At 39.5% G+C, this 25,002-nt stretch overlaps 1 protein-coding gene across 1 annotated transcript; it reads right to left on the minus strand.

The window, feature by feature from the left end:
• Positions 1-20,103: 20,103 nt before the first annotated feature.
• eif2b2 (eukaryotic translation initiation factor 2B, subunit 2 beta) lies at positions 20,104-23,131 on the minus strand. Its single transcript, XM_030404419.1, has 8 exons — positions 22,838-23,131; positions 22,281-22,401; positions 21,276-21,427; positions 21,008-21,171; positions 20,791-20,886; positions 20,574-20,711; positions 20,426-20,492; positions 20,104-20,304 (listed from the first exon to the last, which is right to left on the minus strand). Exons 1-8 carry the CDS (start codon positions 23,007-23,009, stop codon positions 20,147-20,149), a joined length of 1,068 nt encoding a protein of 355 aa, XP_030260279.1. The 5' UTR covers positions 23,010-23,131; the 3' UTR covers positions 20,104-20,146.
• Between the last annotated feature and the right edge of the window lie 1,871 nt (positions 23,132-25,002).

The following is a 25,002-nucleotide window of genomic DNA, read 5'->3' on the forward strand; positions in this document are numbered from 1 at the left end:
AAAGAGCTTTGTGGGGTGTTTGCCTGTCTGAGTTGGTCATAAAGAGAAAACGAATTTAGAGTGTTTTTAAAGTTAAAACCAGCGACAGAAGGAACCATCACTGTTACTTTCACTGTGACTCGTCATGTTGCATGCTGCTCGTCGGCAGGGAGCTCTCTAACAGGTCCGATCATACGGATAAATCCCAAATTCATTCATTCATCTCGAGCACGTTTTGTTCTCACTCATCGAAATTTGGGATTGAGGAGCCTAAAAAATACTTGCTGTAAATTGAGTTATTTCAATTTCAACCTGAATCAAAGCTGCTGTTTGTTGTGTAAAATTAATGTCAGGGGGATTGAATTTATTTTACATAATTACCAGGATGATATTATAATGAAACAATGCAACTTTACTTCTTTCTTTTCTTTTTAAAACAAAATAAGTAATATTTTAGTCGCCACCTTATTATCATCATTTCCGCTCTGAGCAGTTTCGTTCTGGAGGCTTTTCGAAATAAATTTACCGATAACAAGGTACATAGCCTATATTTAGAAATAAACCAAGGTGGAAGGAAAAAGGAGGATTTTCAGAGGTCAAATTAAAAGAAACACTAATAAACTCTCACGAGCCACTTAATGAATCACTTGAGCTTGTTATTAGGAGGACAGCGCGCTGATTGATCCGCTGTGTGCTCGAGCCCCAATGTCCCATATAACGCGAACCCTCATTTGCATATTCTAATTAGGGTTTAAACGTTTTGTCTTTGGTGGCAGTCTGCTCATCTGTTGATTGGACGTTTTTTTGTTGTTGTTGTTGTTTTTTTATTCTTCGACGGGTCACATGATGAAGAAACACAATAATACCCCAGTTAGGGGGTGTTTAGGGTATTTAGGGCACGCCAGGGGCGGCAATTAAATATGAGACACGAGGATGAAGGGCGTGCTGCAGAGACAGCGACAGATTTATTTACCTACCTCAAGTTCATGTATTTTTTTTTTCTTGTTTCTGTTTGAGGTTTCGATACCAAACACCAAAAAAAAAAAAAAGTCTGAAAAGTGGCGCGATGTTTTTTCACCGATTGTTGAAAAGTGAGAGCGAAGACACATTTTGGTGGCACGTCCTGGGAAATCATCCTCGCGCTCGTTTATCAGAGCATTAAAAAACAAAAAAAAACTCACTTCAGCTCACTGAAATGTGAAATGAAGTGAAAACCACTCTCATATTCCCCCTTTCCCCATTAAAACTCCCTAATCCTCCCTAATCAGCCATTATTCAATTATTGCGCACTTCCAATCGTTTGGAGATAATGTGCGGCACACTTTTTGGACATCTGGACGGATGATTACGCGTGAGGAGAGTTTATGGAGATGAGTGCGGACGCGCTCGATGGAAGCGGAGATAGCAGCCTTTTTACAGTGGGACGTGTGGGGATGAACGCGTGAATAAAGAAGGTTGGCTGGCAGCGGCGCGTCAAACACAACAGATCTGGAGCTGAGATATGATCAAGAGATGAGGCGTCACGGTTTGGTTAACACGCGTGCGGGGAAGAGACACCATACGCCGAAATTAAAATGTTGTTTTATGATAACAAAAGAAAACTATTGTGGTGTGGGGGAAAAATGAAAATAAAAATAGAAATAAAAAGAATAGCGTGTATTTGATGTGCTCCAAGAATAAATCAAGAGAAAAATAAAAATCCAGACTGAAAGCGACTTAAATCACCTCCAGCAGCATCTCCCGAGGAGCTGTTAGACAGACATTTCATTAGAGGCTGAATGAAGAGATCAATGCCACACCAGCAGCCATGCTAATGAGGTTTCTGCATCACGCGCACACGTGCGGGTGACGTCCATGAATCACTTCCCTCCTCTCTGATCGGGGCGCAGCTTCTTTTTTTTTTTTTTTTTTGGCATCACAGTTACATCTCGAGCACAAATCAGCTCGGGTCAAGGTTCGTCCTCACGTCTTATAAACGAAACATTACGGTGAAAAACAAACAGTAAAGCACGGTGACACCTACTCTGACGCTCGGGATGCATTATGGGGCATTGTGAATGCGACTCACGCACGTTATAATGTTTTATAGCACCCAATTACCATCGTTACAATGAATATTCATAGTTATGTATAAGCATTGCTCATTATCACATCAGTGTATGTAAAGCATTATAAGAAATGAATAAAGTTCAGTGACTTCATCTTTTTTCAGAGACTTATAACAGGGTGTGATGTGTTACATCTGCCTATAACACATCTTGACTTCATGTGTTACAATTTCATTAATTACATGTCACATTTCCATTTAATTCAATGACTTAAATATCATTTAATGCAAAGTATTTCCATCATGTTGAGTTGATGTGAATAAAGTGAATTATGTTAATGCAATTTATCAGGTATTGCATTACTTTTATGAGTAATATTTGACAAATTGCATTAACATATTCACACTATAGTAATATTTTTAAGTACTGTCTGTTGTTTTGCACCTGCGAACCGAAGCAAGTTCCTCGTATTACTATCACCTTACTTGGCAATATAGAAGCAATTCTGATTCTGACTTTAACTTATTTTACTCACACCAACTCAACAGGATGGAGATGCTTTTCAATAAATCATTGACTTCCTTTGGGAGGAGGTAGAGCGGCACGACTTCCTCTGAATAGAAAAATCACTTTCTGTGATCCAGATCAGTGTGTGTCTGCTAGCTGCTGCTACTACTAGAGCTCGTATATATACAGGTTCACGGGTTTCATTTCAAGAAAGTGTTTCAGCTTCAAAGACGGGAAATAATACTGACCCAAACCTCCCCTCAGATTATATTTACACATTACATATTAACTCATTCACTTTAACAAATCAAACTTTACATCCATATGAAATGATCTTGATCCTGCTATCCATATTTTTATGATCAGATCATCTGGATTGTGGTGAAATTTAAACATGTAACACATTTTAAATAACTTAAATTACTACTAAATTGTAACTAAAATCTTTAACATTATTTATATGTTTAATACATCTTTATCGGATGCCTTATAGATGAATTACAAGCCATTGAAAGAGTGCAAGTTCTCATTGAGGCCGTCAGCATACTTTATATAGGTGTCAGAAAGTGCATTCATTTTTTTGTTTTTGTCTTTTTTGACTATTGAGGGTAAGATTTGCTTCAGTCAATGTTTGCTACTGTTCTGCGGTTTGACTTCTCACACAGCCTTGTAATTATTTGCTGATATTCATGTCAACATCAGGATGCTAAGACAGAGCGCCACAAGCATGTGTGTGAACAGTGCTGCATCTTTGAGGGAGGCACTGAGTTACTTTTGTCTGTTTGTACCCTCCGTAGTTTGTTCTGTACTAGTAAGTTTAGTGGTTAGCTGTTGCTTTTCCCCTCTGTCGACTTCTTCTTCAGAGACTGATAAGAACATATGTGTCTGTAAGTAGCCTACCAAGAATATTAGTTGAAATATTCATCTCCAAGCTCCAAGACAAACATGAAAAAAAAAATCTTACAGTAACAATCAGATTATCATGTCTATTTCATTTATTTTTCTATGCGTATCCCTATCTTATACTAAATGCTCAGCTGAGTCTGTCGTGCAGGCTTTGTGTGTGTTTGTCTGTCTTGTTTGTGGAACCTAAAAGAGAGTCTGATTTTTTTTTTTAACATACTATTGATTTACCCATCAATATGTTCAACTTTAAGCGGTGACTGAGTGGCACTGAGCTTAGATTTCATGTCTGACAGACTGATTTGGGTGAAAGTGTATCATATTTTAACGAGCCAGTGTCTCCTGGTTTTCCCTCTAAGGTCTTTTGGTTGCTCACTGCATTGGGTTCCAAGTAAAGACCATGTGAACTCAAACTCAAACTGTAATGAGGTGGTTAATGCAGTTTAGCTGCCGTTAGACAGTCGGGGCTTGCCCGTTTAGTCGTGCAGTGATCGTAGCGGTGCTGTTAGCTGACTAATGTCAGGCCCCCGGAGACTAAAACTGAAAAGAAAACCAGCTTGGTGTTGTATTACCGGTCGTCAAATTGGCAGCCATCAGTCTTGGATGCTGTTTTAGGTCCTGCCTGGGTTGTATTTGGAAACCCCCTGTCATCACTTAATCACCCGTGTTGGAGCCATTTTTGTATGTTGTTCATTAGTATGTATATAAGTGGTGTGTGTGTGTGTGTGTGTGTGTGTGTTCACGGGCTAAAAATGGTTCTGAAGATCTGTGAAATGGGAATTATTTAATCAAGGCATCAAGTAGGCAAGTATAGCAGCCCCTCAGTGACTTGTAGGTTTTTTGTTTTGTCAAGTTAAACCATTATAGCCTGTGGTTGACATGTAGCTCTATTGGAAGGTGCGGAATTACATTAAGCGCTAACGCTGTTGGCTAAACTAAATGCCAATTGGTATCTTTGATAAGTCCCTCTAAACACTGTCAGAAAAGAAGGCTTGTATTTGTACCTTTAGGGGTACATTGACTTGTCACCTGGACCGTACCCTCTAAGGTCCAGTTGTCTTTAATGTAATTTGTGTGTGCCTGTAAAGCACTTTGAGTTGCCTTGTGTCTGAATTGTGCTATACAAATAAACTTGCCTTGCCTTGCCTTGCCTTGTACCCTGGACATTTGGTACTTATTTGTACCCTCGTGGTTTGTACCTGAAAGAGCCCAGTCTTGTAACTTTGGTGGTTATTTTTTTACCTTAATTGAAGGGGACCAAAACTGACCATTTGTACCTTTTACAACTTTTACTACCTTTTACAACTTGAGACCACATGTGTTTCTTTTCGGCCATCATTGTAACTCTCGTTCTGACAGAGTACCTGACCGTCTTTAAAGGGAAATGTCAAATGTGTGAAATGCATTAATGTGCATGTCGCTAATTAAAATGATTGTTGATTTATCCACTGCAGCCACTCAATTTAAAAAAAAAAAATATATGTTGAGGTTATAACAGTCCAGGTCGGTGATGAGTGTCCGAACCAGCTCCGTCTTTGTTCGAGGCTCCAGAAATGGCTCCTCTAATCTAGCTAATTGCCGTTTCCCAGAGCTCGGCATTTAAGAAGACGAGCTGGGTCACCAAACAGCCGTTGATCAAAACATCCTATTAAGGCGGAGAAACAAAAGGCTCTCACAATCCTAACAATGTGCCACCAGCGATTCAACAGTTTGCTCCATTGGCACAAAGCATTAATTAGGGCAATAACTTCATGCCATTGCCGTTCTATAGTCTCCATTTCTGTATGAGTGCATCTATTTATGCTCTGAAGTTTTGTCGGGCACTCTGACTTGCCGAGTGTTGCCACATTCCCCCGTCCCATGGGCAGATGTGTTATTGGCGTAATGAGGAAAATACTGGGGGAAACGTGGGAGAGGGGCGCCCCAACTCCAAAACTTTCTTGACAAAATAATATACCTCATTGTCGTGACTCCTAACAAGAAATGACATAATTGCTTGCGCCCATTTCTTCTCTAATTAGCACACTTCCACAGTGGACAGGGACTAGCAGTAAGGCAGGAGAAGGGAATCGGACAGGCATGGCAGTGGCAACACAAAAAGGGGCCTCTGGTTTCAGCGTAATTAGGTGAGACAATGCCCCTGACTGTTTTGAGCTATGGCAGCGGCTCAGAGCTGGGGCCGAGCAGGCGAGCGGACTCCCCGAGACCTTAATAAGCCCCTAATTGTCTTTTTTGTTATTCACATGGGCAGCACCAGACATGAAGACTGCCTATTCTTGGTCTCCTGCAGAGAACGAATTTGAGTTGACTCACTCAGGACCTTCAGTGTTTGGCCCTCAAAACTCCAGAGAACTTTGTTAACGTCCTGTGACGGCGTCCCAAACCTGGAGCAGCTGCTGCTGACATGCAGAAAACAGGACTGCAGCTTTGTTTCTTTACAGCCATGTGGGGCTTTTAAATTATGACAAAACTCAAAAGACAAAACTCTCTGAAGCTGCATTAAGTGTTCGTTTTTATGCCTCTAGCGGACACAACATTGACATACTTCCACCTTCAAAGTTGTCTTTAACATACATGCAGCAAACACAGAGTGGCATTTTTGTTCATTTGGAGTCTTATGGAACAATGTTTTAGTCTAAATTGAATAAATAAATACAGAAAAAATTAATATGTTCATGAAATAAATAAATGGAGCTTTAAGTATATACATAAACTTAAATATGAATATAAGAATAAGTCAATTTTGTTTACTTCAAAGGGATTTTATTTCATAATGACACATTTATCTATTTGTGTTTCAAATATTGACTAAAAAGGCATTCATATCTAGTGACCTGATGTTACATTCTCTCCTATTAGCTCTGTTTTTGGTCTCCACCAACTCCTCTGAAGAGATATCTGGCTTTTTAGCTGCTAAATGCTCCCCTTTGTTCACCAGCTGGTCCAGGGCTGCCCAAAGTTGGGCCATGGTGTTTGATTTGGCCGACCAGTCACCACGTGTCTTACAGGGGAAAAAAGAAAAAAAGAATGATGCTGTGGTTTTATTTTTTGTGAGGTAAAAGTGGTCTTTGAATATGAGGGATCCCAAATTATTAACTATTTCTCATAATCTGAGTATGGAGGCCGAGTGGACAGGAAGTCAGTTAAACAAGGAAACTCTGGATCCCTGATTGTTTTTTGGTTGTCTGTTTTCTTTTTTGCCTTTCAGGACTTCTGTATAGTACAATTTGGCATCTTAACAATACATTAAGTGCTTTTTTTTTGGCTCCTGGTCAACCTTTAAGTTTAAGCTTTTGTCCTCCAAGAGAAACAGTTTGGGCACCCCTGAACCTTTTTGTCTGCTGTTTAATGCTTAGCAGATAGAGTTCAGTGGATTTATCAGAGCTTTTTGGCACTGAGGAGAGTGAACTAAAACAGCAAAGTTGTTGCCCCTGATGCCAAAACAAGGAAATCGATGATTTTTGTAATAATCAAATACGCAGCATTCATGCTTTTGTTGCCTGAAAAAAATGTCTTTTACACTGTAGAACAACAAAGAGGTGAAACAACTTCACAAACACAACTCTTAATCGCCTTTTCTGTTGTTTGAATTCAGCTTTAAGTATCTGCTGGCTGATAGAAATATATATCTTTTTTACTTACTTATTAACTTATAGTATAATAAAATAACTTGTGTTCTTCTCTGAACCAGAGCTGAACTGTTTTTACCATTCTGAATTCACTTTCTTCTTTCCACCAGCTAAAGAAAACTTTGAACCAACAGCAGCTGGGCTGCTACATTTCATCACTGTAGGATGAGCCTGTTTAACACACACACACACACACACTGGTCCATATGTTTGGGGCCACTTCCAATGGCAGGTGGTGCCCAGAAAACTCAATATTTCATAGTTCTCGCTGTGTTACATCCCCTGCAGTCAAAGCCTCACCGCTCAGAAGAACGTCAATTCAATGTGCCCTCACTCCTTTAATTAGCTGTCAATTAGTGCAAATGAATCAACTCTTCGCCTAATTAAGCAATGCCACCAGGCAGCTCCCATATACAGGCCATTGTGTGAGCAGCATGAGAAAACCACAGCTAGCAAACTCGTTTTGGATCAAGAGTGCAATTTAACGATCACACTGACACACTGTGTTCACGGTGCTGTGTGTCTGTGTGTGTTTGTGTGTGTGTGTGCGTGTGTGTGTGTGTGTGTACGTGTGTGTATGCAGTGTGTAAGGAGAGAGAAGTCACACACTTCAGGCTACACTGCTCAGGCAATGTAAAATGATTGTTGCTATGTTATTTTATGCATCTTGGCCATGATTTTTAGCTTTTCAACCTCATCTCCTATTTTGAGCCCACTGTCACATTTACATGCACACACAAAAACACACTGTGACATGAGCACTCAACTTTAGGCCTTTAAATGATTTTGATCTTGTAATCCCTCAACCATTCAAACATCATAATTTCACCAAGTCAACAAAACACGTCACTCAAGACTGCTATCATGCTGGATAATTTGGGAAAAATATGTAATAAATGTTTTTTTCATATGATTTATGATTTCATATGATTTCCCCGGTAGTAACACTCCTCAGACTCCAGAATAATATTTTGTCATGCAGTCCACATATTTCATTTACAGTGGGAGTGGAAATGTAATCTCTACAAACATCTGTTCACTTTTTCTGACTGCTTTTTACAAGCTGCTCTTAAAGGGATTTCTTTTTTTTTTTGACTGAATGAAATATTGTTTTCACTTTTGATTTTAGTCAGGGTGTCATCAGCATATTGTTTGATTACAAATGAGTTTAAAGGGCATTCAATTTAGAATCTACATTTTGACCCTAAGCACTCATTTTTCGAGGTTGTTTCCTCAGTGAGAAAGCACTTAGAGCCACAAGCTAAAATCTAATTTTGAATCAAAAGTTATGACATTTTAAAATGACATTACCCAGAAAATATATGGACTGTAAGAGATGAGTGTGTTGTGGCTTTAAGGTTATTTTACATTCACACGACGCACATGAAATGATGAATGTGGATGAATGAGGTAAAAGTGTTACAAAAGGTCAAGTGGGCTCCCAGTGAAACAATTTATTGCTTTCTTTGAACCCAGAGCACAAGTTGTATAGATGACCCAACAGTTTGTTCAGTGATAAGTCAATTAGCAAAATGTTTAAAGTGAATACATATCAAATGTTTTTCTTGTCATTTTAAAAACACCGAAGTCAATAGGCGAAGTCCACCTCAGACACTGAAAATAAATGTGTTAAAACTTATTTTGACTTGTGATATTTCATTTGTTGATTTAGCTATTTAAATATATTTCTGCAAATTGTATTGAAATTAGATCTTTGTCTCAGATTCTCAGGAAATAATTGGGAAAATACAGACCAATGACATAAAAAGTTTCAGTAAAAGTTTCATTTACTCACATAAAGGTTGAAAGTCAGTTAATTGGCTCAACTTCTATTTCATTTGACAGAACAGGAATTCAAACCATACATCCCAGATCTTGTTTCAGTCAACAATAAAAAATTGTGAGTGTCTTTTCATTGTATTTCCCGATTTATCTGTTTTGTTAGATGAATCATTAATGATGGTCTTTTATGTATCAAAGGTGAAGTATGTGGGATTTAGTGGCAGTTTATAAGCAGTGTCAAAGCCCTTTCTACACGACCAGGAAGGCAGTTCTTGTGTGGAAATACTGAGCAGCAGCCTTTCGGACCTGAAAAATGAAGCTAACGCATTAGCACCACAAACTGAAGCTCCTCAAATGGCCACTAGCTCCAAAACTTAGTCAGTAGGCTACCCGTAGACACTCATATTAAAATGCTCAACTTAACAGCTGATATAAACATGTTCACAGCCAGCAACATAAAACTGTTTTGGTTTCAAGAGCTAATTTTCTTGTTCATGATAATTGTACGATTAATTTTTATGTAGGCTAAGTCAGACGTTGGTTGCTTTGCATGATAGCTAGCTTCTAGCTGTAAAACTAGCTGTCAGCAACCAGGCTTCATTAGGACCACCTCAGCTCCGCCAACGCAACACTTCTGCCCTTTTTTATTTGAAGTTGGCCTACAACTAGTCAAATTTAAAGACATGCAATTCAACAATACTGAAATCTACCTGAGAAATACGCAAAATGTGTAAGTTTAAAACCTCCAAATATGCTCCTAAAACACACAGCTTCCTTTAGTCTGTACGGTGACCATGTTCACATTACCACTGTATGGATGCTTTGTGCCATGATGAAGCAAATTCATTTTCAGGCACGTGAGCGGTACAGCCATGTTGCCCTCCCTCACTGCACCAGCCACTCTGGACCATTACAGGCTGTAATTGTTATTTAATGGATTAAACATTCATCCTTCCTGTGCCAACCCCCCGAGGGCCGGATGACAGCCTCACCATGTTCACACAGCTAAACATCCCCCCATCACACACACCCGTCGACGCTCATTTGACGGCAGTGTTTGTGCTTAAAATTCAATTACCCACTTATTGATAGCCCTCTGGGGTGCTAAAGAAGTTGACACGGTGCTGGTGGAGGTGTGGATGATTTCCCAGGAGGCCGCGGTCTCCTCTGCACATCTCCAGCTGGATCTATTTCATGGCTTTACTCATCAGCAGCAGACGCAGATGGAGCATAAGCAGCCGTCATACACCTGCACACACCAGCGCACGCAGACACGGACAGACTGACAGACACACACACACACACAATTTATTGTTGTACAGTGTAAGGGTAGTGAGGCATTTGTTGAGCTTTCAATATTGGTCAAAAATTGCTCTTGTGTTGATGGCAAAATAATAAAATTAAATAAAATATCCTTTAACAAATAACCAAACTCAATTTTAAGGCTGCAAATAAATATTACTTTCAATATAGACATATTCTGTGAACTTCTGCACATTACCTCGTCAAAATGTTTGTATGTTCCTGTACAAAACTGTACAGGTCATTCATTGAAATAATGGTCAATAAAACATATTGTTTTTTAAAAATATTTTTTTCACACATTATTGGCATTTTTTTTATATTTTCTAATTATGCTTCTTGAATATAAAACTTGCTTTTACATTTTCTTTATATTTATTGTTACTGGTGTTACAGTGCCCGTTCACAGTGCACCTGTTCAGAACGGACTGACTCCTGCTTGCAGCTTTCTCAAGAAGCGAAGTCCAAGCTACTTCACACTCAACAGTGACTGCAAAGAGTTAACAAAACAATATAATTAAAAGTACATTTTTGAAATAACCGGATAACTAGTGCCGTTGAGAAAAGGGGTGAGTGAACTGAAACCTTCTCTCTATGTGGTTTAGGGCCCCACTGCTACACAGAGCTGTGTTGGCTTTTACAGTTTTTCTCAATTGTTTACACACAAAAACTGGTACTTGAGATAAAATGACCATAACATGTAACTCATGCACCAACCCCCTGAACCAATTCTGCTAAACTACAAGCACAATTCCTGCTTTACACTCAAATTTAAGTTCTAAAACACACTTTTTTCAAAACACTACACTCAATTCTCTGCATTTGGCACAATTTTCATAAAGAAAATCTCTTGTTTTCACAAGGAATACACTGTCATTCAAAATTCTAAAGCTAATTGTCCTACTATGCGTACTGACTCATCACATGGGCAAACACCTGGACACCCTACACAACACACTCATTCCACCAGATCAGCTCAGGTATGTTGTCATTTGGGACAACGCAAGTTTCCGCTGGGCTGTGCTGGTTCATAACTGGTTCACTGCCCACCCACGCTTTATAGTTGTTTATCTCCCTCCATATTCTTCTTTCCCCAATCCTATTGAGAATTTTTTTTCTGCCTGGAGATAGAAAGTGTATGACCAAAATCCACAAATGCGTATACCCCTTCTCTAAGCTATGGAAGACACGTGTGGATATATAGCAGTTGGTGCTTTTCATGCATGCTGCACAGTTGTTGTTTTTTTTGTTGTTTGTTGTTTTTTTTTTTTACTGTAACTGTGTTCAGTAAATTCTTCTGTTGTTTTGTATGTAGACCGTGTATTGTTGTATATGCAACTTTGTGTTGGTTGGGATGAACACGGTGTACATTTTTTTGTGGGAAAAATAAAATATATCTGTTACCGTGTATCTGTGTGTCCTGAGTATAAAAACCATGTTCTCAAATATTTTACAGCACACTTATGTATGTACTGACTGTAGTAATTGTAACTGAACAAGAAAGGCCTAAGTCATTATGATGAATGAAGAAGAAGTGTTTTCCATTCATCATAGTGTTTTACACTGAGCACATCAGTGTTCAACTGGTTCTTATAAATGTCTATTCATTTGATGGTTTGTGTTTGTCATTTGAAAACAAAATACCATTTTGAGAAGAAATAACATTGTTTTGAATGTAAAGTTTCATTTTGCAGGAGAATTGAGGGGTTTTGCCCGTTGTGTGTGATTTTTGATTTGTGTGTAGAGTTCTGAGAGCATGAGGCATGCTTTTAGAAAATGTGTGTAAACAATCGAGAAAAACTGTAAAAAAAAAAAAAAAAAAAAAGTATTAATACCGAACTTTCACCAGAAAATTCACCAAGCTTGACACTACACTTTCTTGGGTCCTCAGAAACGAACCTGCCAAGTGTGACAGATAGCCTGATATTCCTTGTTTTATAGTTAGTTGCACCAATACACCATGGAAAATCCCTTGTGTGTGAAAACTTGAGTTGATCCGTTCATTGTTTAGTCCATAGTCATCAGAAAATGAAATATACCCATCACAGTTTCCAAGAGCTTAAAGTGATGTCTTCACAGCAATTCATTTTTGTGTCGGTCCACAACACAAATTCTTTTAATTTAGAATTATATAAAACAGACAAAAGCCTGAACCAGGAGCTGTTTTGTCTTCATGAGTTATGACTGATCGATTATCAGAATTACAAATTAAAGGGAGGTTTCAATGTCTGGTTTGATTATAAAGCAGGTGAAATGCTATGAAAGTATCAAAACCTTCAACCAACAGAGAAATCCTCTAAGCCAGCATTTAGAAATTCTGCCTTCAAATTTATTGTCAGGACTTCTGTAACATTTTGATGTCACAACTGTGCGCTCAAAAACATCGGCAGAGTTAATGTGGAAACACAGTGTGCAGTTCCTGCTCAGGCCTGTATGAGCTGACCAATCAGAGCAGATTGGGCTTATCAGGAGGGCGGCCTTAAAGAGACAGGCTCTGAAACAAAGTGTTCAGATGTGCTGCAGCAAATGATAATATCAGAAAAATTATGTTTTTTGTTTTTTTTGCTTAAAGTATGAAGAAATTAGTATGAGCCTGAAAATGAGCGTAAAATGGACCTTTTAACATTAAAACAACCATATGGATAGCCTGTCACTGCTGTCTAAACTATGTAAATATATAAACATATTCAACACATTTATCTTGAACATTGTGTTCAAGGAAAATGCTACAGACATTTGGCTCATACAGTGTCTGAACAGCCTTTTCTTGTGATTGGGTCCTTTTCGAAAATATAGAACTAACCATTTATTGCAATAAGACAAAACTTCAGAAAACAATAAAGAGAGGAAAAACAACCAAACAAAAGGTCTGACATAAATTATTAATTAGGTCTTACTGGTTAATATGATACAAAATTGATTATTAACGTTATCCATCCTGTTCTGATAATGAGCCATATTCATTTCCAGACTGTCTGTTTTCATTGCTTTAGGTGTAACAAAAGCAATTGCTTTTGCCTCTGAGCTCAAAGCGACAGGTAGTGGCCCACAGGTTAGCCACGCGCCTTCAGAGTCCCCTGAGGCTTCCAGGGGCCCCGAAGGAACACTTGGCTTGCTGCTGGCCTCATTCCCCGCTAATTACAGCACTCATCTCTGCTGTCCCACGAGACGCCGCCACTCTGATGACAGCACGCTGCACAGTTTGGGGCTCTGCATCACCGGGCAGCAACAGCTGGGCCTGCCGGCTGCACGTCAATACCCATGGGAGGGCAAAAGGAATAATGATGGTGTGGTGTGTGTGTGTGTGTCTGTGTGTGTGTGTTGGAGGAGGTGGTAGCATAGTGCATTCATTCACACAACACAGGGATAATTTTGTTGGTATTTTGCCTCCCAAACTCTGATCCTGTAATTGCTACTCAGCAGCGTTTCATCTGTTAAATTAGATTTCTGCTTTGACTTAGCGCCTGTGGAACTTTAACCACAGCACAGTAACATGTTGTCAGAGGTCAGATATACAACACCATATAATCCAACATGATTAGAAAATCAAGATGAATCTTGTTGTCCTTTTGATGTGGCAGGGTCAGACTACAGCTTACAGTCCCTAAGGATGACACCAGATCGATGAGCTCTACACATACTGTACCCCTCTCGGTGTGATTGCACTGACTCTTCATTAGCAGGCCGCGGGGCTTTAATGGCCCTACACACTTCTGTCAGCCGTAAATCTCCAGACTCCACCCAGGTTTGCTCCCCTGTCTCATCAAAGGGCTGTGAAGAATGAAGTCAGCGTGATGAAAAAAAGAACGAGATTTATCTCCTCCCTCCTCCTCTTCTATGCACTAAGACGAGCGCGTGAGCACAGAAAAATGACAAAGTGGGACCTCGCCAAAGGCACGCCCATAAATGTGATGATACCACTGGATGTGTTTGAGATGCTGATGAGCCTTCTGGCCAAAGAGAGTGACATCAGTGTGTCTCTCTGTCACATCTCAATGTGGCTCTTGGATGTTAAGTGAGAGGCAGAGTGAGAGAAGATAAAAACGAGGTTTATTATGTGTTGCAGACAAGCACAAAAGGAACGAGGCAAACAGGCAGAGAAAGAGAAAGAAATACGGCTGGAGTTCATTTAATTATGTTTTAAGATGTCATATGTTCTGATTCAAAATAAGATTTTAGCTTGTGGCTCTAAGTGCTTTCTCACTGATGAAACAGCCTCGAAAAATGAGTGCTTAAAGTCAAAGTGAAGAGCCTAAATTGACTGCCCCTTAAACTCATTCGCAGTCAAACAATATGCTGATAACACCCTGACCAAAAGCAAAGGTGATAACAATTTTCCATTCCGACAAAAGAAAATCCCTTTAGGAGCATTGCTATTTGACCTTTGAGTTCATGTTAGAGGTGTCTATGTATTGTGTTGTGTTTACAGAACTTTTTGAGTTAGCAAGCATGCTAACCAAATAGCACCGCCCCAGGGTAGTTAGCTAGTAGCTAAAGGCTAACACCATGTCCTTACTGTAGGATAAGCATTTTTTTATTTGTTTCCTATCGAAGCGTCCTAACTGGTGGCTAGCAATGCAGAACTGCGCCGCGAGTTAGCAACACTGGACAAGAAACGGTTGATTCCTGAAGTTGAAATCTGTTTGAATCTGACTGCTCACGTGAATCATTATGATTTTCTGGTGTTTTGGGGAAACAGAGACCAGATATGTATTTCTAAATCTCGCCCACTACGCTCTTTTCAGAGGGGCTAATTGTCAGAAAATGTTGTTTGACAGTTGGATGATGTCATGGTCTGACCAGCGAGTGTGGCGCAGCGGAGAGTGAAGACATGTTGCTGCGTCCCATTCATCCTGCAGTTCCAGGTCAAGAAATTTAGGTCAGAGAACAATGCACTCTCTCTGTTAGACCGTAGCGGGGTGCCAAATCCCTTCTCATGCTCCCCACCGACCCTCATCCCAAGCCTTCACATCCAACCACTCAATGCAACATTACACTTGGCAGACACACCAAAACGACCAGTGGATGTAAGGATTTAAGGTGGGAGAGCTACCTTTAAATAAAGCAGGGTGGGGAGTCATCTTGTGGTTAGATATCACAATTACACTTGACCTATCTATACTCACACTGTCACTGTCCTCTTTTGTTCAGGGGTTTAAGGAGACCCGGAGGACAGATACATGCTATGAATAGAAAAAAACTATATATTTATAATTTTACCAACAAACTTTGGTTCCTGGCAATGTGAAGAAGGTTTTGGAACAACATTGATTTGGCCCTATCATGTGGCATTTAATTCTTAGGCCAACAGGAAATGTCATTGTACAGTTAACTGTTGACGACCACAGCTGAATAGATCAAATATGACTTATTTTTTTTATATAGGGATGCCTCCTTTGGTTACATTGTCAGCACACAATTACTCTACATTATTAAAAAAACACATACACAAACAAAATAAATGTTTTTTTTGTAGAAATGCTGGCTCTTACTTAAGAATTTGGCAACTTTAGGCTAGACCATTCCTTAGATTTAAAGGGGCACTAAGTATTTTTTTTAGAAGAAGAAATTCAAGGGAATTTTTATATCTACAGTATAATACAAACTCAAGTGTATTTATTTTTTCCCCACAACTGAATAAACAAGTTGCTCTCAGAGGACAATAAGGTTCCCAGAACACTGTTTGAAGGGTGGCAGGGTCCACCACATATAAACAAAGTAAAAACAGTATGTGATTATGTTGTTTGTTTATTTAGTTGAGTCAGTCATGAAAACAATGGGCATGTCAATATAATTCTAGTATGCTTATTTGTTGAACTAATTTAACTTGTGGTTTTGTTTTGTGTCTGAAAGAAAGTTGCATTCATTATTCAAAAAAGAGAGTTTGTTCATTAACTTTGTTTTTACAGTTTTTCTCAACTGTTTACACATTTTCTGAAAGCATGCCTCATACTCTCAGAACTCAAAATGAAACTTTACATTCAAAACAATTTTATTTCTTCTCAAAATGGTATTTTGTTTTCAAATGACACACAAACCATCATATGAAAAGACATTTATAAGAACCAGTTGAACACTGATATGCTCAATGAAAAACACTATGATGAATGGAAAACACTTCTTCTCCATTCATCATAGGGTGATCATCATCATAGACTTAGGCCTTTTTTGTTCAGTGTAACACTTACTACTGACAGTACATACAGCAGTGTGTTGTAAAATATTTGAGAATATTGTTTTTATACTCAGAACACACAAATACACGGTAACATATATATTTTATTTTTCCCACAAAAACAATGTACACAGTGTACATCCCAACCAACACAAAGTTGCACATACAGTGGTCTACATACAAAACAGAAGAATTTATTGTACCAGTTACAGTAAAAAAAACAAAAAAAAAACTATGCTGCATCCTCTCCTCTGTTTCAGTCTGGCCACAACACCTCACAAGCAATGTTTTCCCTAACGTGGGGCAAATATCGCCTAGCATGGCGAATCCAGCCATGAAGAGCATCAACAGCTGTATCTCCACATGCGTCTTCCATAGCTTGGATAAAGGGTATACGCATTTGTGGATTTCAGTCATACACTTTCCATCTCCAGGCAGAAAAACATTTCTCAATAGGATGGAGGAATGGAGAATATGGAGGGAGATAAACAACTAAAAAGCATGTTTGGGCAGTGAACCAGGTATGAACCAGAGCAGCCCAGTGGAAACCTACGTTGTCCCAAATGACAACGTACCTGAGCTGATCTGGTGGAATGAGTGTGCTCTGTTGGGTGTCCAGGTGTTTGCCCATGTGATGAGTCAGTGTGCATAGTAGGGCAATTAACTTTAGAATTTTGAATGACAGTGTGTTCCTTGTGAAAACAAGAGATTTTCTTCATGAAAATTGTGCCAAATGCAGAGAATTGTGTGTAGTGTTTTGTAAAAAGTGTGTTTTAAATCTGCAATTTGAGTGTAAAGCGGGAATTGTGCTTGTGGTTTAGCAGAATTGGTCGGTGCATTAGTTACATTTTGTGGTCATTGTGTCTCAAGTACCAATTTTTGTGTGTAAACAATTGAGAAAAACTGTAAAAAAAAAAAAAAAAAAAAAAAAAATTCAATGAAGCTCTTTCTATGCTGATTAAAATGTCTTACAGTTTTTCTCAATTGTTTACACACAAAAACTGGTACTTGAGACAAAATGACCACAACATGTAACTGATGCACCAACCCCCTGAACCAATTCTGCTAAACTAGAAGCACAATTCCTGCTTTACACTCAAATTGCAGTTCTAAAACACACTTTTTTCGAAACACTACACACAATTCTCTGCATTTGGCACAATTTTCATGAAGAAAATCTCTTGCTTTTACAAAGAACACTCTGTCATTCAAAATTCTAAAGTGAATTGCCCTACTATGCACACTGACTCATCAAATGGGCAAACACCTAGACAACCTACACAACACACTCATTCCACCAGAGAAGCTCAGGTACATTGTCATTTGGGACAACGTAAGTTTCCACTGGGCTGCTCTGGTTCGTAACTGGTTCACTGCCCAACCACGCTTTATCTCCCTCCATATTCTCCATTCCTCAATCCTATTGAGAATTTTTTGTAAAGTGTATGACCGAAATCCACAAATCCACAAATGTGTATACCCCTTCTCCAAGCTATGGAAGATGCATGTGGATATATAGCAGTTGGTGCTTTTCATGGCTGGATTCACCACGCTAGGTGATATTTCTCTTGCTGCTTGGCCAGGGAAAACATTGCTTGTGATGTGGATGAGGTGCTGTGGCCAGACCGAAACAGAGGAGATCATGCTGCACAGTTTTTTATTTTTTTATTTTATTTTTTTACTGTAACTGTGTTCAGTAAATTCTTCCGTTGTTTTGTAGGTAGACCGTAAATTGTTGTATATGCACTTTGTGTTGGTTGGGATGTACACTGTGTACATTGTTTTTGTGGGAAAAATAAAATATATCTGTTACCGTGTATTTGTATGTTCTGAGTATAAAAACAATATTCTCAAATATTTTATAACACACTTGTGTATGTACTGACTGTAGTAAGTGTAACTGAACAAAAAAGGCCTAAGTCATTATGATGAATGAAGAAGAAGTGTTGTCCATTCATCATAGTGTTTTACACTGAGCACATCAGTGTTCAACTGGTTCTTATAAATGTCTATTCATTTGATGGTTTGTGTGTGTCATTTGAAAACAAAATACAGTTTTGAGAAGAAATAACATTGTTTTGAATGTAAAGTTTAATTTTGCAGGAGAATTGAGGGGTTTTGCCCATTGTGTGTGTGATTTTTGATTTGTGTGTAGAGTTCTGAGAGCATGAGGCATGCTTTCAAAAAATGTGTGTAAACAATCGAGAAAAACTGTAATAAATAAATAATAATAATAAATAATTAAATAAATTGCACCTTTAAAGATCAACAAATACAAATCTGATTTGTGATCAGAGCATATATTTTGAAGTTTTAGCAGTGAGAGTAAACCGGGTCAGTCTTCATTTCTGCCGCTAGAGGTCGCTGCTGGCTCTTAATGATGACGTCACGTTAGTACAAGTCAAAAGCCCTATGAGCACCTCGGATGGTCGCCGGGTGCGGTGGCGCGCGCCTGTAATCCAAGCTACCGGGAGGCTGAGGCTGGCGGATCGTTTGAGCTCAGGAGATCTGAGCTGCAGCGGACTATGCCGATCGGGTGTCCACACTAAGTTCGGTATCGATATGGTGCTCCTGGGGGAGCCCGGGACTACCAGGTCGTCTAAGGAGGGGTGCACCGGCCCAGGTCGGAAACGGAGCAGGCCAAAGCCCCCGTGCCGCTCAGTAGTGGGATCGCGCCTGTGAATAGACGCTGTAGTGCAGCCTGAGTAATACAGCGGGACCCAGTCTCTTTTACTGCCCGGGACACCACTATCACAACACACACACTCACACATCACTTCTGTCCAACACACAGCGGCTTCTTCATTTTCTTATCCCCGCTGAGACCTCCACTCACCTGCTGCTCCGAGGGTCCTACCCCGCCTCCACCTGGAGGACACCTGCCACTACACCAGCCACACTCAACACTTCTGTAGGGTGTTGCAGCTAAGTGACACATTTCTGAATGACTGCGATGTTCACATTAAAAAACATCTGCTCCTCTACCAACGTAATGTTACGCAGACACAGTGACGTCAGGTTGTAGTTTTAGATGTCAAGAAGAGAGAAGCTATGTCAGCTGTTCAGGATATTTATGAATAATCTGGATGTGAAGCCTGTTAACTTTTTTGACCCACCGCTGCTGCCGTTTAGTGTCCCTCCTCCTACCCAGATTGTTTGACATTGCGCTGAAATTCACTGACCACTATGGACAAATAATTACACATACTGTTGGGCACCTCTTTTATTTTACTAATGCATAATTATGAGTAGGGGAATCATATTTGATGTTGAACCACTGGTGCAAGTCATAGTGTGGTAGAACATTATTTGGAGACCCTTGATAGTGTATCAATATAATGTTATCATTTTTAATGTTATTTTTACCACTGGATGTTACAGTTAAACCTCATACTAATTAAATGCCGGTCTCATTCAAATTAAAGCTTATTTTTACACTGCCTACTTTATATGAAGTCGAATGACACAACAGACTGAATGCAGTGGTGTAACAGTATAGATGTATATTTGAATGCAGCTGCAGGTCAGTCAAAAAGGAGCAACACCACCACATCCAGGACGCCACCTACCTCCAGCAAAACGCAGCCTGAAGCAGGTGAGTTCTGTGAATTTAAGTTATTGTGGGCACTGCCTTCAAATCTTGCGTAAGGTATTGCTGTTTAGAATTTAAAAAACCATTTAGCCACAAAAATACCTAAGCATAATACAAACATGACATTCTCACAGGTGTATTAAAGTGTAGGGAACTCTCCCAGAAGAAGACCGAAAGTACAGCAGCAATTTGTCAATTCATTTTTTAATTTATTTGTTAATTACACTAGTTAAAGTTCATGGTCTTCTGGGTGGTAAAGTTCGCTCATCAGTCGGTAGATGTACGACGGTGCGTGTCCTCCGATGTTAGAGATGAACAGTGTGATGAGCTCGGGTGGGACGTAGTCGAACACCGGACAGTGCACGTTCACCTTTGAGAGGATCTCACCTGAAATACAAATAATCATAAGGTGAATCCCTCAGATATTAAACTTTAAAGAGGAACATTTACTTCAAAGCTGATGTTCAAAATGGAAATAAAGTTGACGGTCATTTTGTCTGGAGTTTACCTTCAGTGAAAGGAAGAACCTCATGTGGAGAGACAAACTTATGGAAGGTGTCTTCTTCATTTGGGAACTGAAGACAGAAAAGTAGTTTCATTATTATTTGTCATCAGCAGTAACGATAGAAATCTGACAGGAAAGAGAGTCTTCTTACCTGAGGCGAGAGCTTGAACATAGGAGCACAAACGATCAGAGGAGTCGAGTGGTGCTTGGCTGCGAGGGCGAGAGTGTGTGTCCCATTGACGGCCCTCAGTCCTCCGTTTGCCAGAACCGTCTGCGTACCGATGATGACCTAAGCAGAGAGATCACCCGACAGGTTAACACACATGCTTTGAAATAACCGTTTCAATGTCATCTGTGTTGCTGCATACCTTATTAACACGAGACATCACTGCAAATATGGCAGCGTCTGTGATCACGGTTGTTTCAATGCCAGCTTTTGACAGACTGGTTGCCATCTCATGTCCCTGGTGGAAGGTGAGTAAAGAAGATAAGAATTATAACTATATATTAACCAGTAAGAGCACTTTTTTCATGCTTTACCTCCATGAATACAGAATTTCTCGTATATTGATGCGTTTGAGGTACCTGGCAAAAGGGGGCACACTCCGCCACGATGACATGGAACTTGCGTTTGCGCGCGGCATCTTTGAGGAAGGCCTCCACGGTGCGAGAGCGACCAATAGTCATGATGACCTCGTTGGAGTGAATGTGTTCCAGGGCCTGCATCGCAATGTTGTCAGTTGTTCCCTCTGAAAAGGGAAACAAGAGGTGAACAAAACCTCACAGAATACATGCAGACTTTAATGAATATCTAATACCAGCTAATGAAAATGGGAAAAAAACAAAAACACACCCAGCTCTGTCAGCAACTCATTAATGGCCTCAATGACGTTTGGTTTGAGGGCGGCGAAAGGCTGTCTGAAGTTCTCGTCACTGACTCCTCCAGAGGTCAGAAGCTTGTGGAGGGATTCCTGCTGGTCGGCCTCTTCGCTGCTACCTCGAGATCTGCGGAACACCACAAAGCAAACAAGCTCGTGAAAAAGACAAATTGTGACAGTTCAGATTTAGTCAACAAATAAAACAAGTAGTACTACAGCAATTACACGTGTACAAAACAGACATATAGAGGAAACATTACACAGTAACTTTTAAAAAATTCCAAAAAAAGAAAGAAAAATTGAAGGTACCACATTTGAAATTTTGAGAATGATTATATGCCAGGGTTTAAAATTGAGCTGTTCAAAGTTAGCAACAAAATACATAATTTTTCCCTGGAAGCCTTCTTTTAAATCATTAGAAAATTGTGGAGCCCAAATAGAAACAGAAAACTCCCCCAACACAGCGTTTCCAAGAGGTATTATTGTTGGCACTGCTGTCACAAAGACAACTAGGTGGTTTCCTTGTTTCCTCAGAGGAAGACAGGACATAACATTAAGTTTATTCATTAATTCAGTCTATAATGGAGAGACAAACTAACAGGGCGAAAGCGAAAGGTTATAGGAAACCAACTTAAACACAGATGGTGTAATTATTCTATAGAAATGGCATTGAAATGGCAATCAACAATTACTTCATAAAGATAAGTTAAAAGCAAATGATCAGACAATGATCAGGTTACTAATGTTTGGATTGGTTACTGGAACAGTCATGTAGAGTAAACGTGTTCAAAACATAACTCAAACCAAGAAAGGATGCATCTGCTTTCATTGAGGCTAGGCTCCTTTATTCAATAAACCCAGATCTGCTTTCATAATATTCATGATCCATGCAAGTGTCTGTACTCAGTGACCCTCGTCTACAACATTTCCAGCACAGTGACTGTTTTTTTTATTCTGTGTAGTCTCCAAGGCCTCCTCACCTTGCATACTCCTCTCTGATGATCTTCAGCACCCGTCTGATCATGTTGCCAACAGTGGTCTCTGACGGCTGGGCGGCAGTCATTCTCCTCCCTTCATTCCGGATTATTTCCATCAGATCGCCTGAGACAGAGAGCATTTAGGAGGAAGTAAGAATGTGTAAATGCAAAAATTAGTGAACGTGTGTTTAAATCACATATCTTACATACGGCTTGTATATACATGGATTCATGTTACTGTGTGTGACAGTATACTGCGCATTTTTTGTCGTCTTATTTGTGTGACATCTCATATACAGATTCTCATATATACATATATAGAATCTCATCGCATCTCATATAGAAAACAAGTGCACTGTTGATCAGAAACTCGTTCCCTTGGACAACATCTCCATCTGTAAGAGTCATCATTAGTTACCACAGCTCTGACAGCTGCTTCAGCAGTCACAACACTGATGCCCACACTGTTCAGCTACACTGACAGCTTTCATACTTCTAACCTGACCTCCTGTAAAGTCTAGGTTACGCTGTTTCTTAAGTTAAAAAGTGTCATGCGGTACCTGCGCTGCTCCACCGTGCCTGGGCTGTGATTCTGCGGAGCAGGGCTGTTGTTTCTCGGGCTGTCTCCGCCGAGCCCCGCAGCGGTCCCGCCCCGCTCCCTCCACGGTTCAGGTCGAACAGAAACGCTTCTATTCTCTCCGTAAGGTCTGTTTCCTTGTCTGGACCCGGCATAGCTCCTATAAAAACGTCTTAATGTCAAAGTAAAAACTGGCAGCGCAGTGTTTCTACCATGAAACGGTTTTGACACGGAAGTACTTCAGGAGTACATCCGGGTGACTATGACGGTTCTTCCTTCTGATTGGTGGACCGCCTCACGAGCTATTGCATCAAGTTTGCAGTGTGTTAGCAAACAGCTAACGCATAGATTTATAAAGATGAACTAACTGTGAACTTCGTAGTTTTTAATCGTTTAATGAGCGCCTCGGCCGAGCTACGATTCTGTTAAATCACCGGGAAGTATGTCACTGCTGTGACTTTCATTTGTCGAGTGTTTTTACAAAGATGTGCAGCACAACCAGGCCAGTCATAACTGGGGACAGGTGTAATGCCAGACTTTGTGTCCCCTTTAGATTCTGTTCCCTTAGCTGGCCGGAAATTGCCTGAAAATCATCTTTTACTTTGGTGAAAATGCGAAGTGTGCAACACTTTAACCTATTTAAATGAACTGACAAAATATTTTCCTGACCACAATCATATATTTTTCATACATTTTTTTGTAAATGTATTGTCTGAAATGTTCTATGGAAGTTTTCAGTGTTTGTGTCTGGTGGAAACTTTTTATATATATACTACTCAGGGATATTGTGATATTTAAGTCTCTCACTTGATTGTTTATTCTGTGACACATCTAAATTTGTGTTATGAACCCATATCCCAATATCTCTAATTAATTTTCAGTATTGTACTATTCACTGCATAAAAAAACACTAGCTCAGAATAAAATGCTCTTATTTATTCAGCTATTTAGAGTGAAATACTGAACTGTTAAAAGAAATGACAAGGTAGAGAATAATATGATAATACAACTGTGTAGCACATATTTCTTTATGTTTTTTATGTCAATATAAAACCATAAAGAATACTTAGTAGTATGTTGTACTATTACATTGAAACATGTGACAAGTTAAACTCTGTAAGTAACACATTTTGGCTTTCAAACACGACTACGATGTCAATTTACTGTATTGAGCACAAACTTGTCTTCAGAGTAATTTAAGAGAGGGTTATCCTTCTTCCCCCAGTTTCCAGTGATGGAAATCTTCTGTCAGTTTGACTCTGTTTATTGGAGGGTCAACAACTTTGGTGGAGGTGGTGAGTTATATTTATCTTGTGTTGAGGTCAGAGGTTTGGTGCATCACTTACTGTAAATATTCGCCTCCTGGTCGGTGATGAGAAGATGAGCTCATGATAGGATTCAGTAGTAGTTTTGAAATACTTATAATGTCACAAGTAAGCTGATGGGAATCTGATTATTGATTGTTGTATTGTCCAACAGCTACTGTAGACACAGTTACATCTATTCTATATCTAACAAAACAATTTATTTTAACAGTTTACTAACCTTCCATTGAGTTTCTTTATAACTTATGAGGGCCATATGAGGTCCTGTATTACAGCGCTGTAAATGCTTTTTAGTGTTTGGGAGGGATGTGTTAAATTTTTGATGACCGCTAGCTCTTGTTGCGATGGAGTTTAAATGCACTTATTGGAAGTTGCTTTGGATGAAAGCCTCTGCCGAATTAATGTGTGACTCCATCCGCTCTTCAAAGTCCACCAAGAATGTAAACAGCTGTGGTCACGTGACCATTTAAACCAAACAGATGAAACTGCCAAAATATTTTTTTGTTAGACAAGCTGATTTTGAATTACACATGAACTCTGTACTTATGTCAGTGTTTCCTCTGTAATCGTTTTGTAGCAGTGGTCGTTCCCTGTTGGTCTAACCGTTGGTTCTAGTTCTATAAGGGACTGCACAATTGCTTATATTTAGAGATTGGTACATGGCTAATGGACACTGGCCCTAATTATTTTGAATACTTGTGAAGCTTCACCCACAGTATTATACAATCGTGAGGTTATGGAGCTTTTCTCTTGTAGCTTTTTGAGACCAGCACTTAACATAATGTGTATTTAATTTAAAGACCATCATCTTAATAAAAGGGAT

The sequence above is a fragment of the Sparus aurata genome, chromosome 22 (genome assembly GCF_900880675.1).
Source record: "Sparus aurata chromosome 22, fSpaAur1.1, whole genome shotgun sequence".
NCBI classification, from domain to species: Eukaryota; Metazoa; Chordata; class Actinopteri; order Spariformes; family Sparidae; genus Sparus; species Sparus aurata.